Source organism: Oncorhynchus tshawytscha, linkage group LG04 (genome assembly GCF_018296145.1).
Source record: "Oncorhynchus tshawytscha isolate Ot180627B linkage group LG04, Otsh_v2.0, whole genome shotgun sequence".
Classification (NCBI taxonomy): domain Eukaryota; kingdom Metazoa; phylum Chordata; class Actinopteri; order Salmoniformes; family Salmonidae; genus Oncorhynchus; species Oncorhynchus tshawytscha.
The window spans coordinates 63,663,189-63,679,925 of NC_056432.1; the positions used below are offsets into that span (position 1 = coordinate 63,663,189).

The 16,737-nt window shown below is 47.3% G+C and overlaps 1 protein-coding gene across 4 annotated transcripts in view; it reads right to left on the bottom strand.

The window, feature by feature from the left end:
- LOC112263699 (zinc finger homeobox protein 3-like) overlaps positions 1-16,737 on the bottom strand; it is a 110,652-nt gene that overhangs the window by 7,363 nt on the left and 86,552 nt on the right. For 2 of the 4 annotated variants that reach the window (XM_042321047.1, XM_042321045.1), the window contains 4 exons: positions 11,894-12,030; positions 11,091-11,291; positions 6,415-6,541; positions 494-6,049 (listed from right to left, as the gene is read on the bottom strand). In XM_042321047.1, the coding sequence (XP_042176981.1) occupies positions 494-6,049; positions 6,415-6,541; positions 11,091-11,291; positions 11,894-12,030 (6,021 nt within the window). Of the gene's footprint in view, positions 1-493; positions 6,050-6,414; positions 6,542-11,090; positions 11,292-11,893; positions 12,034-16,737 lie in introns of all 4 variants that reach the window. The other 2 variants (XM_042321046.1, XM_042321044.1) reach the window with 1 other exon arrangement.

Here is a 16,737-nt window from a genome sequence, read left to right on the forward strand (position 1 = left end):
TTGTTGTAGCAGCATCTCTACAATAACGCAGGCCAACACTGTCAAATGAATGAAATTAATGACTTTTACTAGAATGCATGACTCATTATGAAATACAACGTGATGTAAAAATAACCTGTTTCCAGGTGCCTGGCAAATCCAGATTAAAATGGAAGGTGCCCTCACACTGTTACATTGTATAACATGTATGTATTCCAATGTGAATATTTCCAGATGACAGATTGATTGATGACAAGGATATTTCATCTGAAGAAGGTCGAAACGCTACATACTGGAAAATGTAGGCGAAATTCAGAGCCCTATTAATTCCAAAGTGCTTACTAGTTTTCCCAGTTAAGACCTAGTTAATGGTTTTACTTGAATGAGACCCTACATTTCCCTCTCCATACTGGTACATCACTTCTTTTCAATTATGGATATGACAAAATATTACATTTGATCCAAGAGTGCTTCATCAGTTTAAGACAACTCTGATGTCTGAGCGATGACATACCTGAGTTTGATGAGTTAAAGCCAGGTAGGGAGGTGCTTCCGACACCTGGCAGAAGTCCAGGGGGCATCCCTTGCAGATTTGAATAGGCAGACTGAAGGTTCAGGGCCTGCAGGGCGGGGCTATCAAAGATCCCCTGCTGCTGCATGGCTTGCTGCTGTGCCAGTCCCAGGACCTCATTGGCTTTCTTGATGCGATCCATCTCCTGCTGGGCCATTAGCTGACGGACAGTGGCTGGGTCAAAGTACTCCTTCTCCTTGTCCAGTTGGCTCCCAATGGTGTCCTTTACCTTGTTGATGTGTTGCGCAGAGAAGATGTGATCTCGCACGGAGAGACGGGCACTGTACTTAACACCGCACAAAGAGCACTCCGTCTTCGGCCCCTCGTAGGATGTGTGGTTGATCCCGAAGTGCTTAGCCATGCTGAGCTTGGCCTTTTTCTCCTTGGCGCGAGCATTCTGGAACCACACCTGAACCACCCTCTTTGGAAGTCCGATATCATTGCCAAGTACCTCACACTCCAGCATGGTAGGTGTCCTGTAGTCATTGAAGCAGGACTTGAGCAGCTTCAGCTGGAGGTTAGTCATCTGAGTTCGGAAGCGCTTTTGTCCAGGACGGTCTCCACTGTCGATGCTCCTGCTGCCGGAAGCTCCGGGGCTTGGTGAGCAGGGATCAGCCAGACTGGAGGTCTCACTGTAGTCAATTATATTCTCATTTTCATAGTCTCTCGCATAATAGCTTGTCGCAGGGCTCACCAGCCCTGAGGACATCTGGTCGTCATTTTCAAGGGAGGGGGCTGTACCCACAGACTTAGATAGATAATCACCACTATTTTGACCATGCTTTTGATCAGCACTGTCATTGTCAGCATTGGCCTCATCACCAGTGGTGGTATCTGTGATGGCCGTATTCACTGAAGAACAGTCGTCATTATCAAGTTTGTTCTGGTCAAAGCTAAGGTTGACAGAGGACATAGATGGACTCTCAAAGTCCTCCATTCCTCCTTCAACTTTAATGGATGAAGGGCTCAAAAGGGCCCTTGGAGACAAGTCCATGTTTTTGCTCACTGGTGACAGAGAGGAGCATTGTCCATCATTGTTAGAAGGTGCAAGCTGGGAATAGCTGGAGATATCCAGAGGATCCATCTTCATTTGCATCCCTTCCTCAGTGAACATGCCGGAGAGAGCTAAGTTGTAACCGGCACGTTTGGCTTCATGCCAATGGCGGGAACGGATATGTGCCTCTAGTGCAGTTTTCGCCTTGAAGAGAGCACGACAAAAAGGGCATCGCCGGTGAGCTTGAGCAGGCCCTACAGCCCGAAACTGACCCTTCCTTTCCCTGGCTCTGGTATTTTGGAACCAAACTTGCACTACCCTCTTCTTCAGTCCCACCTCATGAGCAATGTGGTCAAGCATTTTACGAGTGGGGTTTGAGTCCAACAGGTATTTCTGGTAGAGGATCTCCAGCTGCTCAGGTGTGATGGTAGTCCTTAGGCGCTTGTCTCTTTGTGGCTCCTCCCCACTGTTGGTGCTGTCATTCTCTCCTGGGCTAGTGCCTGCTTTCTCCTCCAACTTCCTCTTCAGGGAGTTCATGGTGGAGGTGGGTGTTGATGGAGAGGTGGCAGAGCTGCTTGGGATCTGTGGCATGGCCCCAGAGAGGAGTTGACTGGCCAACAGAGGATTGCTAGGATCAAACAACATGAAGGGCATGTCCATTGGGCGGTCCAAGAACTGAGGGTGGATGAATTGGTTTTGTACAGAGAGGAAGTGGAGTTGCTGGTGCTCCTGCCAGTGCTCAAAGGTTGGGAAACCAAGCTTGCACTGCTCACATTGGTATTGGATCATTTGCTGTGCCAGCTGTTGCTGTGATGCAGAGCTCATGTGAGGGTTGAGGCCCATGTGGGAGCTCTGAGAAGCTCTCTCAGCCTGGCTTGTCTGAGAGGCTGAGGGACCACACTCACGTTGCTGCTGAGAGAGGGAAGGAGAAGAATGCTTGTTTGTCTTTGGGGCTGTTTGTGGCTTCTCATCTCGTGCTTCTCTTCTCTGATGTTGAGTCTCAGATTGGGGCTGATGCACAGTCTCCTGTTTGATGGTGGTCTGATGCTCACGTGGATCTGAGGACATTTCAGCCAAATGTTTGGGCTTCTCATCATAAGAGTTTGATGTGTTAGCTGGTGAGGCTTCCTCCTTCTCAGAGGATGAGAGGTGGGAAAAGGCTGACGTGGAGGGAGGGAGAGGGCAGAGGCTTGAGGAAGAAGGCATAGGGGTGTGACAGGAGGACCCAGAGGGGGTGTAGTATTCATGAGAAAGATCCATAGAGTCCTCGTTTTGGCTGTCGTATTGCCCGTCATCGTCTTCATCTTTGTAACACAGCTTCTTTTGGTGCTTTATGAGGTCAAATATGCGCTGGAAAACCAGACTGCATTTCTTGCACTGGTAGTTCAGGTTGGTGGTGCGAATGTAACGGTCATTGGACAGTTCCCTTCGTTCACCATCTTTGCTTCCATCCCCCTGGTTTTCATAATTCTTGCGTGCCTTCTGACGAGCATTTTGGAACCACACCACAATGACACGGGTGGGGAGGCTCAGAAGGTTGGAGAGCTGTTCAAATTCATCATCTTTGGGGTAGGCGTTAGCATCAAAGAAGTCCTGAAGCACCCGCAATTGGTAGTCTGTAAACCTTGTTCTTGAGGATCTTTTACTCCCATAACATTCCTGTCTTTGAGGCTCAGGGGAAGGGGGTTTAGAGTCAATTTTGGTATCCTCCATAGTGGTAATGGGTGGGTTGTTGAAGTTGTAGGGTGAGTCTTTGTTGCGCTGGCGCTCTTTGAAGAGGGTGTTGCGGAACCAGTGTTTGATGACTTTTTGGGGCAGCCCTGACTTATCTGCCATCTCTTTAATCTGCTCCTCATTGGGGGAGTTGTTGATGTCAAAGTACTGCCGAAGGACCCTAAGCTGGTCATCAGTGATACGTGTCCTGGGCCTCTTATTCTGCTGCTGTTGTAGCATGGCTGGTGTAAGTTGCTGTTGGTAAAGCTGGGCCAGATCATTAGCCAGTGACTGTGACTCCACAGATGACATCTGGGATTGCATTTGGGAGGGCATGGACTGTAGAGACATTGACTGCATCATGAGTGGTGAGAAGAGGGGCATATCCATTGGCATGGGAATTTGAGCCATTTGAACAGGAGGCTGTGGGGTCGACACAGTTGGGGGTGTGATGGATGGAGCAGAGACAGGAATATTTGGTGTTGGGGCTCTCTGTGGAGGGGGTGGAGGTGGAGGTGGAGGAGGAGGAGGAGGTGCAGGAGCAGGAGGAGCAGCCTCTGGTGTCTGGGGTCTGAGTGGATACAGTTTGTCATACTGCTCTCTGTATTCCTTGGCAAATCTCTCCAGGGAGCGGAATGGGAAGAAGGCCTGGTGGATGTGCTCCTGATGACTCTTCAGAATCAGTATGTTGGAAAATAGTTTTCCACAGGCCTCACATTCCAGCTTCTCCAATCCCTCGATGGGGTCCACTACTCTCGTGATCCCACCAGGAGTGCTTGTTCCAGCTGGTCCAGGCCCCGCTGGCTTCTTCTGAGCTTTCTGCTTGTTTTCATTGTATTGAATCACTAGCTCAAACCCAAAGTTCTCCAGAAGGGCTTTAGTGGCATTTCCACGAGCATCTGAAGCAATCCTTGGTGGAGGAAAGCCAGGATCGTGGTTGGAGTTCATTGCAGTCTGTTGCATATCCTTTTTTTCGTTTGACTTGTTGTCAGAGCTGTCTTTTGTGACATGTTCCTCAATTTTCTCTCTTAAGTCTTTTTCTCTTTGCATTTCCCTTTCTCTCTCTTGCTTCTCATTGTGGGCGGCAGCGGCCTTCTGCTTTTTCTCAGCCTGGTGAAGTAGATTGGCACTCTGCTGAAGCAAAGCCATCTGGCCCTGGGCCTGAGAATGGGCTTGGGCCTGCTGCTGTTGGTGCTGCTGCTGAAGGTGGTGGTGCATCAGCTGTTGTTGCAGGCAGCTCTGAGCCTGAGCCTGCTGGGCAGAGTTCTTCAGGTCCTCCAACAGAGAGTTGGCAGTGGAGCTTGACAGGCCAAGTGCAGAACTGTTAAGGTTCATCTCTGGATTCAGTTGGAATTCTGCTCCAGGGATGTAGAAAGGGAAGAGCAGCTGTTGTTGCTGCAGTGAGTGAAGAGCATCAGTTGTCATGGGGAAGTGCTGAAGAAGTGCTGGGTTGAAAAGCTGGGACTGGATGAGGGCAGCTTGTTGCTGGAGCTCTTGTTGGAGCTGGGCCTGGGCTTGGGCTTGGGCCTGAGCCAACTGCTGTTGCTGTTGCTGCTGAAGCTGTTGCTGCTGCTGGTGCTGCTGTCCCCTTGCAGAGAGCATGTCTGCAAATTTCTTCTTTTTTGATTCATGGTTTTCAGACGGATGACAAGTCATCGAGGAGTTCCCAAGGCTTTCAATGCTGTGAGACTGGCTCATGTGGTTGCCTCCAAGAATAGTCTGTGTAGTCTGAGCCCCAGAAGAGCTGTGGTTGCTAGAGCTGGTTGTTGAGTTAGTAGCTGGGCTTGGGCTTGGAGTTGAAGTGCTGATGGAGGATCCACCGCCACTTAATCCAGAACCACTGCTGGAGCTGGTGTTTCCTCCTGCTGCTTCAAGCTTGGCTGCTCGGGCCTTGGTCTGGTGGAGGACAGAGCGCATGTGGATCTCTAGAGTAGAGCTCTGGCTGTAAGCCACGTTGCAAGTGCTGCACTTGAATGGTTTGTTGTCAGGGCTGCTGGTGGGCTCTGGTTGACCAGTAGTGGACTCCTGTAGGGCCCGCTTGACCTTGTGCAGGTGTGAGACAGAGTTGTAGTGAACCAGAAGAATGTTCTTCTGTGTGAATGACTCTTTGCACACTGTGCACTTGAAAGGACGAGATGGGTCCAGGAACTTCTCCATGGTAAAGTTAGGACCTTTCCTGAATGGCAGGGCACGCTTGGGCTCTGATCCAAAATCTTCTAGCAATGAGCCAGAGTCGCTACCTGTTGGGCTTTGCTTCTCCTCTTGGTCACTGTCCTCTCCCTCTTTGTCATCTTCTCCCAGTCCTCCGTGGTCCTCTCCAAGTGATGGATCTCCCATGACCATAAGGTCTCCGTTCATCAGTAAGCCTCCATAGAGCTGTTGGATGTCAGCCTCGCTCAACTCTAGGTGGCTGGTCTCCAAATGTTTCTTCAAGGCCTGCAGGGTCCTGAAGCTGCGTTGACAGAGGCAGCACATGGTGGCTGCTCTGATGACGTGGTACTGCGAGTGCAGCTGCAGTTTCTCCACCGTCTTGAAGGCCAGGCTGCACTGGTTGCAGCGATACTTGTAGACATGCCGGTCCGAGACAGGCAGCTGAGGCCTTTTGTTGTGAACCTCGTTGAAGTGCACCTGGAGGGAGTTAGAGGACTTGAAGACCTGGTTACAGCCTTTCTTCCAACACAGGAATCCTGTGTCTTCCCTTCCAGACTGCTGATCCTCCAGAGGTGACTTGCGAGCTTCAGCTATTTCTGTAGGCAGTGAGACCCCTTTCTCAGGCTCAGCATCTAAAGGTTCTGTCAATAAATAGAGAGAAAGAAAATGAATGAATTAAAGAGGCTCCCACATAAGCAGAGTCTTTGTGCAAGAAAATGTAATTTCAACAGAGGACATCTTATCTCTACTTAGGAGTCCTTGACGCATGTATCATTTCAGAATCACCGGGAAGGGGGAGGTTGCAACACACAGACGTAATAACTAATTCAGACTCCTGCAGATGCAGGAATCATTATTTTTCCTTTGTTGTCAATGACAGCCTTGGCATGATCCCCTACATTTTCATTACATTTTCCAAAAGGAGAACCGTACCATCGCTATCCTTCACATATAAATGAAAGGAGGGACAATTAAAGCACAGGAAAATACATGGTGCTATACTGACCGGCTTGTTTCTTGATATCTTCAGAGCTGGAGTTAGCCGTGGCCTGTGGGGTGCTGCTTTGTGCATCTCTGTCTGGGCCTGGTACTGGTATGAACATGCTTTCTGGCAGAACCTCTGATGCCGTCACCTGGAAAATCAAACACAAGACACGTCCCATGTTAATTACTGTGTGGTCCTATTATACAACTGAGTTTCTGTAAGCTCACAAAAATATGATGTTATTATATATTCTTTCCATTTAAAACTGCACACATATTTTCCTGGTGGAATTGATAGACATCTTAAAAGATCGTGGAAACCCTTGCACAAGGTTTCTATCTCGCAATCACTCACAAATAATCATATTACTTTTGACTTTATTTGCCATCCCTGGAATTTGCACTTTGATCACTACTGGTGTTTTGTCATGCGAATGGCAAGTTATGCTGCAGCCAATTAGTGAGACGGCCTGAAAAGCCTACCTTGGCCAACTGAAAAGCTTATTAGGCCACCTAATTAAATAATTATTCCATGAAAAAAGCGCATCCCATTACAATGATAAGGACCAGAGCAGACAAGAGGCATTCTGGGTAATACAAGCACTATCAATTTGGGGAAAGAGTCTGTGCCTTCCAACCCTGCATAAGTCACAATATAGTGGTTTAATGTCAGTTACGTTAGAGTTATTTCAGGTGCGTTAAGAATACAAAATTGAAGCTACTATGGCTAAATCCAAACATGAACAGGTTCAATAAAGATTTCTGAAGAAATGCGCAAAGAAATGACGTTTCAGGAGGAATGCTATGCATTTTTCCACTATACAATGGTTTAATTTGTTTCTACCATTTTAATTAGAACATTTCAAGGAGCAATGAATATTGATTAAAAAACTACAGAGAAGCGGCCAGGTTTTCTTTGCTCTCAAAAGGTTGAAGTCAATCATGGGTGAATGACAGCCACCTCCCTCCATATTATCTCCCCCCACCCATCCTCCTCTCCCATATCTCCCCCTCATAGCCCCTCTTTCCCCTTACAGAAATGCAACAATTCATCAAATGCACTCATTAAGCGGCTCCTATTTAACAATAATCAGTGATTGAGATTGGAAGAGGCCGGGAGATGAGGCACTGTCTGCTTCACCTTCCTTCAATTAACTCCCCAAACAGAATAATCAGCCTCACTCCCCACGCTGCATTTCAATTCACAGTACCCCAACACACCCCACCCCACCCCTCTCCCTACTCCCCACCCCACCCCTCTCCCTACAGTCCCTCCCCACCCCTCTCCCTACTCTCCACAGTCTTTCCCCACCCCTCTCCGTACCTCTATTAATCCTCTACTTCCATTTCAGGTTCTCCTTACTGCAATGGACCACCCTTCTTCTCTCCTATCACCCCATAATGGTCATCCTGGCTTTGACTCTTTACTTAAATGTGTGTGTGATAACATCAAACGAGGCTATACAAAATGAAAAGGAACAATCTAATTCAAATAGCTGTTTTGACCTTTACTATCTAACACAATATTCATATTCTTCAAAAATAATCAGTCAAATCTTATCAACATATATTTAACCTTAAGTCACCAGGAGTAATGTATAAAGGCATAATGGATTCACCTAGTCTTATGAAACATAAAATAAACTGTTCACGACATTTGTGTGTACCTTTGGTCTGGCCTGTGCTTCTAAAAGGAACAAACCCTCTGTCCGTCTGCAACTGGCAGTGTGTACTGCAAATAGTGACAATGAGGACATGTCTGTGAACAAAGCATGGCACACAGCTCCAAACAGGCCCACTCTAGTCCTACACAAGGCTGAGTCCTCCTCAAGCAACAGCGGGTTTGCATGGGGCCCCAGGGTTAAGTGGAACAGTAAACATTCTCGAGTCCATCACTGTGCGATTAGTCTCATCAGAAATTCACTGGAAAATATTCAGATCCTTTCTGTTTCTTTCTCCCTTCTCTCTCTCTCTCTCTCTCTCTCCTCCAAACAGAGAGTGGCAAACTAATGCAACCAGCATGGAGAATACCACAAATACAAAACACAGCAGCGATTTACATTACAAAGTGGACTGTTTCTAGACAACCTCTTCATTAGACGACGAGAGGCAAGAGCAGAGAGTATCCCAAGGTCACTTTTAATTTGGACCGCCTAATTGGAAAACATAGTTCAAAATGGCTATCATCTAGCCAGACTCAGAATTAATGAAGCACAATTATTTTCATTACCCCTATCTTAGACAGACAGAAAATGAGACATAGAATGAGAGAGGGAGGGGAGGAGAGAGGAAGAGAGGGAGCGAGAGAGGAGAGAGAGAGGAAGGGGTAATGGAAGGATGGGGCTGCAGGAGGGAGAGGGAGAGAGAGAGAGAGAGAACATGGTGGATAAAATTGAAGGCTGAGAGAGTGTGTGCATCTTTATGCATGGTCGACATGAAATAAAAGTCTCCTATTTCAGAATTCATTAGGCTCGTCTGCTACACATGTGAACAAAATAGAGTACCGTTCCATCTATATCCACCAGTAGAAATAAAAAAAAGGTACTGGTTTTAATGTGCATTATATTACCTATGGTTCTCTCCTGAGTCTTTGTAGGGGCTCGGTGCATTATTATCTCTATAAAAGATAAATACTGCTGCCTTCTATACTAAAGTGTTCACCATTTGCTTTCTAGCTGGGCCAGAAAGATGTCTAGGCAGCTAGGTAGAGCACCGTTCTCCTGAATGATTGTCCAGCGAGCAATTCTGTTCCACAGGCGAGAACAAACGTCAACATTTGCACAGTCATTAACAGGAAATCAAAAGGAGAGAAATTAAAACCATATTTCCATTTGATGCTGATTAAAACAAAATGAGCTGGGTTATTTCGCTGGGGTAATGTAGCAGAGGTAGACATGTTGTAAATACTGATATTACATTTGTGTGAGTCTATATCTATCTTCAGAATGTATATTAATGCTTTAGGCTTTACGTTTTTTGTATCGCTCTGGGTGGAGATAGTTCCTAGATAGAGGTATATGTATGGGAAACGTTAGGGGTGATTGTACAGACACACAGTCCCTATTGTCTCTTTGTGAAATTGGTGCATTCATTATTCACGTGAGATTTGAGGTTGGCACGCTAGATTAAAGAAATGGTGAATAATAATATTTCCATTGCATGAACTTGCATTTCATTAAAGGGAAAAAAAGTATTCATTCAATTTAAATGAATCTGTGTCACAATAACTTGAATATATTATTAATAAAAGCTTTTGTTTTGAACAGCGCTAAGGTGATCAGACACTGGGAGAATATCAATGTGCTCCTGAGAATAAATGGACTGGGAGGTAAGAGAGCAGCTCATCTAGCAAACAACAGACTTATCTGTCTCTCTCTCCCCCCTCACTATCTCAACTGACTACGATAAAAATGAGACTGAAAAAAGGGCTCATTGACCATAGGCACATTAGACAACGCCACATTAGAATATGGCTAAAGCATCTGAACCTAACCCCCATAATATTTGACTGGCAGTGAGTCAATGGGATGCCTTGGAGCCATTTCACAATTAACTGTTTCCTTTGTATTTTGATAAAGCTTCAAATGTCATCAATTTGGAAGAGAGAAGACTGGAGAGACATGCTCCATTACAAACAGCCAGCCAGGCAGGCAGGGTGAGTAACAGTCATCTCTGGACTGCAGAGAAGAGACACAGCTAAGGCCTCCGTTGGTCCTTGACCTGATGGGGCCCAGCCAGCCTGCCTACATTGCCTTTTGTGTACAGGCATAGGCTACATGCGCTAAGCTCACACATGCAGAGAAACAAAAAGGCTGTCCGTATTCCCATGGCCTCTTCATCACTTCCCACAGAGAAAATAAATGACTAAACAGACACAATGGTTAATATAAATGTGGTAAAGGATGTATACTGTACAGGATGGGCTGGGCTGGGCTGGGTATTAAAGGCTAGTTGGCAGAGCCATGACATCCTGTGTTGTGCTTTCCTCTCAACGTATTCAGTGTGTTTAAAAAGGCCCTTGAAAAAAAGATGTCATGAAGTCCCCATGCAATCCAGTGGCCATGGATTAGGAGGATAACAGTAATCAATGTACACATCTCAGAGGCAGGCGCCTACCTGTAACTTCACAAACAGAAAGACCACAATGCACCAGAAGAAAGGGAAGGAAAACCCAGCAAGAGGATTACGGACTGAACTACCTTGAACATCTCAGAACCATTTACAGCTGTTTAGCTTATAAAACACCATATTTGTATTTGTACAATAGCTAATGTGTGGTGAGCCTTCTGGTATTAAATGGTTGCAGTACATCACCCAAGTGGGTGGAAGAGATGATTTCCCACCCTACTATGTAAAGCTCTCTGAGCACCTACTGTAGGTGGAAAGGCGCTATATAAATGCAATCAATTATTATCATTATTATTACAACAACAGTTGTGTTCACCCTATTTTACAGAGATGGATGTGTGCAGGAGGCTTGGCATTGATATTTTAGGATGGTTTCGTTTAGCTTGAGGGAATGTGCATTCCCTGTTAAAATTGAGCTGACTATTGGTATGTAACAGCATTGCGGGGGCCATGGTTAAATATTTCTAAAGAATACAGTACCTAAGGATGAATGTATACACATACTGTATCCACAGTCCACACAGGCGCACACACGAACACACCCTAACACACACAAACACACACACGTACCGTGGCGATGAGCTTTTCCACGCAGTCGGGCGCCACGCTGTGGAGGTGTGTGAGGTGGAACTGCAGATGGATCTTGTTGTTCAGCATGTCCTGGCAGAGTGGGCAGCGGAACATGGGCTGGACAGAGTGCTGCGTCATCACATGCATTCTCAAGCGGTTCAGGTCCGTGTTGCTGAACTTGCAGTAGGGACATTGGTACATCTGGAGGAGAGGAGGAAAAGGGGGGGAGAGGAGGAGAGGGGGAGAGAGGAGGAGAGGGGGAAGAGAGGAGCACAGGGAGGTTAATGAAGTGAGAAGGAGAGCTGGAATGGGAGGATGAATGGTGGAGTGTTGCCCCCTGTGTCTCTACCAGGCAGGTCCCTCTGATCATGGACCACTAGGCAATACGCAGAGCAGCAGTCCTGGCACACACTTCAAAGCTCTCTCATCTGTCAAATACTATATTGATTTTCCACCTTTTGCACAATTAGCAATGCAACTGCAGCAGGAAAGCAAAACTCATTTTAAGGAGATTTCCAAAAAATCATGCATAATGTAAAAAGGCCCGTCTTTATTCAAATGTCTTTAAGAAAAATGCTTAGAAGTAGCTACATCTTTACATTCCTTTTCTCAATGAATGTGTACGTTTTACTGCTTATAATGAGGGCATGGTAATTGGGGATGGGATAACCTTGAGTTGATTGGCAAGTTCAAATAGTTAGAATAGTGAGTCTTAATATGACCATCCTCTATAATTTAAGAAACCAACTTCTGGAAGTGGCAGCAGGCTGTGTGTTAAAGATAGAGCAGAAGTGGGCTGTTACCTGCTCCGCAGCAGCACTCTTCTCAGCAGTCCTCGGACGCTTGGAGGAGAGGGGGCTCCCTGTGGCCCCTGACCGTGAGGAGGGCCTCTTAGAGGGGTTCGGGGAGTCTGTCTGGTCCCTCTCTGACTGGCTGGATCCTGCTGCACGCACGCACACACACACGCACACACACACACACACACACACACACACACACACACACACACACACACACACACACACACACACACACACACACACACACACACACACACACACACAGAGGGGCAAAGAAGAGAAGCAGACTCATCAAAGCAAGGTGAAGACTTGGCAGCCAGAGAGCAAGTCAATCAATAAGTGTGGATAAAGGGCTTTGAAATGTCTTTCTTCAATGTGATATAACCGCGTTTAATGGGACTTGGGCAGGGAAGCAGTTGATCAGCCAACCCACAGCTCCCCGTCCAAACCACCAGTCTGTATACTTCTCCTGCCATGCCAATGCAGCAACACACAGCTCCCTGTCCAAACCACCAGTCTGTATACTTCTCCTGCCATGCCAATACAGCAACACACAGCTCCCCGTCCAAACCACCAGTCTGTATACTTCTCCTGCCATGCCAATACAGCAACACACAGCTCCCCGTCCACAGCTCCCTGTCCAAACCACCAGTCTGTATACTTCTCCTGCCATGCCAATGCAGCAACACACAGCTCCCCGTCCAAACCACCAGTCTGTATACTTCTCCTGCCAAGCCAATGCAGCAACCCACAGCTCCCCGTCCAAACCACCAGTCTGTATACTTCTCCTGCCATGCCAATACAGCAACACACAGCTCCCCGTCCAAACCACCAGTCTGTATACTTCTCCTGCCATGCCAATACAGCAACACACAGCTCCCTGTCCAAACCACCAGTCTGTATACTTCTCCTCCATGCCAATGCAGCAACACACAGCCAAGGTACTCTGACGGCCTGTCTCTCCCCATGTTGGATCGTTAGGACATCAGACAGCGCCACATATGGCTAATCAAAACATTAGTTTGCCACATTGTGCACCTTTAGGTTTCTCTCTACCTCCGATTTGCAGTTTGAAGTGGCGCTGGAGATAAGGGATTCGCCAAACTTGAGACAAGGTAAACATCTACTCCAGCATTAAGGTAAAGAGATCAGTCCTCAGTTCAACTTCAAATGTGACCGTTTTCTTTACTTAGTTTCTCCCAGGTACTCTTTTACATCTGCTCTTATACAGGTACCCAGCTCTGACTAACAGAGAGGTGTGTATTCATTCACACCTCTTTTTCTATGGTTCCATTTACACAACTATGATAGAAATAACACCAACTATAAATAGTTGCATAACATTAGCACAGATTGTTATCGTCTACAATGATAGAATGGTCCCCATTGAGACAGTACATCCAATTAGCTAGCAAGAGGGCCTACTATAAGTGAGTGAATCTACTGCCAGACTTTCATCAAGAGGTGTAAACCTCAGCAATTCCCAACTGTATTTTCAATTTCTCCAATTCACACAATTATCAAAACAGACTGTCATGCTAGGCAAGGCCATGTATACTGCTGAGGTGGCTGTGGACTGGTTGAGAAGGGAGCAAGAAATTGGATTTTCACTTTCAAAGCACTCATGACCAATGACCACATAAGCTTGCTCCTCATCAAAATACATTTCAGTTGAAATTGCTACCAAAGAGGGGTGAGGTCCTTGGATTCCTCTGCCAGGAATGAAATAGGAACAGTGACAGAGGAAGGAGAGGTGCAATTTGGCTTGGCAGTTAGAGCTTTAGAAGTTGTGGACCCAATATCCTCTGAAATCCTGGTGGAAACACTGACCTATAGCTTGACCCCGCTTGGGTAAATCCTCCTGCTCTTTGTGCCTACACAGCAAGTGAGTGCCAGTGCAACTCTCGACTTAATTGGAATTTCTGTAACCAGCTAAGCCTCCTCCAGTGGTTTGTGGGTCGGGCCAAGTGGACTGTGACAATGAGAGAGTGGATAGAGAGACTCATTCACACCCCAGCCCCTCACAACCCAACTGTGGGTTCCCCCCTTCACAAACCAACACAGGCACCAGCCTTCACAACCACAACACCCCATTCAGCTCTTAGAAAGAGCAGGAATTTTGAGGAGAAACAAAACTTTTTTCAAAAACTCCCTTGGGGGGTTCAATAGGGAATTAGCCTACTGATTAGTATCCATATGCACCACAGGATGTACAAGACAGCCATGCTTTGTTACACACAGTGGGCTGAAATGTAAAGAGCGGCTAATTGTCAGGTACCTGCCCATCTCAGGCAGGAATACCCCCTCTCTAGTATCACTGCAGACTCCAGTGGGCTCTGCTCTACTAGCCAGCTGGACGTATCACACAGCTAATCCTTTTAATGGAACCTGCAGCAGCATTAACACTGCAGCCAGCTTCTCCCTCCATCCCGCTCCCTGTCTCTCTCTGTCTCCACCGAGCCAGGCCCCACAACAAGAAGCTTCTGCTCAGCTAACCAGAGAGGAGAGCACTCCCTGTTAGAAAGCCAAAAGAGAGAAAGGGAGAGAAAGAGAGGGAGAGGGGGGTAGACAGAGAGAGAGAGAAAGAGAGGGAGGGGGGTAGACAGAGAGAGAGAGAAATAAAGCCAAACAAAATGGGAGCGGCAAACAGAAAAGAATCACAGCTAAGCCGGCGCTCGTAAAGGAGCTAAATCCACACGGAGCCGGCGTGGGGGAGCCAGAGCACCACAGTGCCCCGCCGCCAGCGGAAAGAATTCACTGTGAAACTTAAGGAGGTGTCTTGCTGGCCCTTAACAAGGCCATAAAGAGTTAAATTTGGCCTGATTTGTACAGTCCTGGAAGGGCAAATTGAGAACAGGGGGCATTGGGAAGGGGGCGAGGGGGAGAGGGGGGGTCAGGTTAAGCAGGGCTGACCACGCTCCTGCTCCAGACATTAAAATGTCAGCTCCAATCAGGCCGGGGGCAGCTGAGCTGATTACCCAGTGGGGGCCCTGCCTTGGCTTTTCTCAGAGCAGCCTGCTAGATCTCCCAGAGACACTGGGATCGGCCAGGGAGGCCCTATTTGGTCCAGTCAGACACAATCCCATTAAACACATCAACCAATAAACAAAGGAAATGTTAAACAAAGGCACCTCCCCATTCCCTGACATTAACCTCTCAGTCATGAACTGTCCTCACCACTTCCTCCTCCACTTCACTACACTTCACTGCCTCTTCACTCACTGCCCCCTGTCCTCACTCCTCCTCTCTCCCTATTTCTCTTTCCTGGCCCACTCATTCTCTGGTGGTAGTCCCCCCCTCGTGTTAACAAACTATGAGGTAAGCCCTCCTACCAGATCAGGTCCTTGCTGCCTTGCTAAGCGGTTAGTTGTCTCAGAAATAACTGCTCACTATCAGGGTGGAAATCAGGCCCATAAATGCCCATATGTGGCCAGGCCTTCAGTACAGGGCAAACAGCTGGAGAAGGGGAAGCAGCTGAAGCCTGCAGCGTTACTGGACAACAGTCTTCAATGAGGCTGATATGATCAATCAGGCCAGAGTAATGGACAACATAATGCATGGGCAATGGAGTGGCGAGGCCAACACACTTAATACCTATATTGAACAATACACAAGAAGCCCTCAAACAACAACCAGCAGCTGCTTGGGTCTACCAGTGTATAATGTATGTGGGTGTACATTTACAGTGTGTTTGAGTGTGTGTGTTTCCGTGTGTGTGTGCATGTGTGCGTGTGTGTGTATGTATGTGTGTGTGTGTGTGTGTGTGTGTGTGTGTGAGAGAGAGAGAGAGAGAGAGAGAGAGTCAGAGAGCGGGGTGGGAAGGCTTGTTCAGGGCACAGCCTTACCTCGTCACGGCATGTTAGGAGTCCATAAATCTGATCAATCGCTCTCTCCTAAGAATCCAAAATCCCACTCCTGCCACCAGCCCTGTGACTAAAGTCCAGCTACCGTATCCTGTTTTCGTTGTCAAGTGAAGAGGGAAAAAAGAGAGACCAACACAGAGCGAGCCTGGGAACATACCGGAACGAAAAGGAGGCTGATAAAAACAGAGGGTGAGGGGATTTTAGCAGCGTGTGAGTTCTGAGCGTGGCATGGTTGGGCTTGTATCAGAACATGGCCGAGCATCGGGGCCGACCAGATCCATTAACAGGAGCTAGAAGCAGAACATTGGCTCCTGATGGAAGGGTCCTCTGCCTCCTCCAGGACCCACACTGTAATTCATGTGCACTGGGCTCAGCACACAGCCACATTCTGGCTATGAAAGGCAAAATAAAGACATTGGGTTCAGTTGGAGGGAAAGCGTACAGTAAGGTGAACTCTATTGCTCTCTAAAGTCCCACTTCTTTTGCCCTGCCCTTGGGAGGCAATTTGAAGTTTAATATGCCGCATAAAATGGCAATCAAGGATATCAAGTTCCTTAATATTCAAATATCGCTGTCTCTCCTTGTCAAATTAGCATCGGAGGACATTCTGAGCTTTCATATATGGAGTCCCTGTGTGACCTTGTCCTGGAACTGTCTGTGTAGCTCACCTGTAATAGGGTGTGTATCAGTTTGTCATCAGAGAGGCTCATCTTTATGGCTTCATCCATACATGTGGATCACTGTGGGGCCTCCCCAGTGACCTCTCTGACTGAGAGGACCCTGTGTGTAACCCTGACCTCTCCTCTCCGCTCATTACACACCCGCCTCACATCCAGCCCAAACCAACTCTGACAGATACACAGAGTGGACTTTCATCTGAGAGCACAAAAGGTATAGCAGGAGGGAAAGAACCCTTAAGAGTCAATTAGGTGATTATTAATTCATGGGCCTTTTCCGTAAACCAGAGGCTTTTGTGCTGTCGAG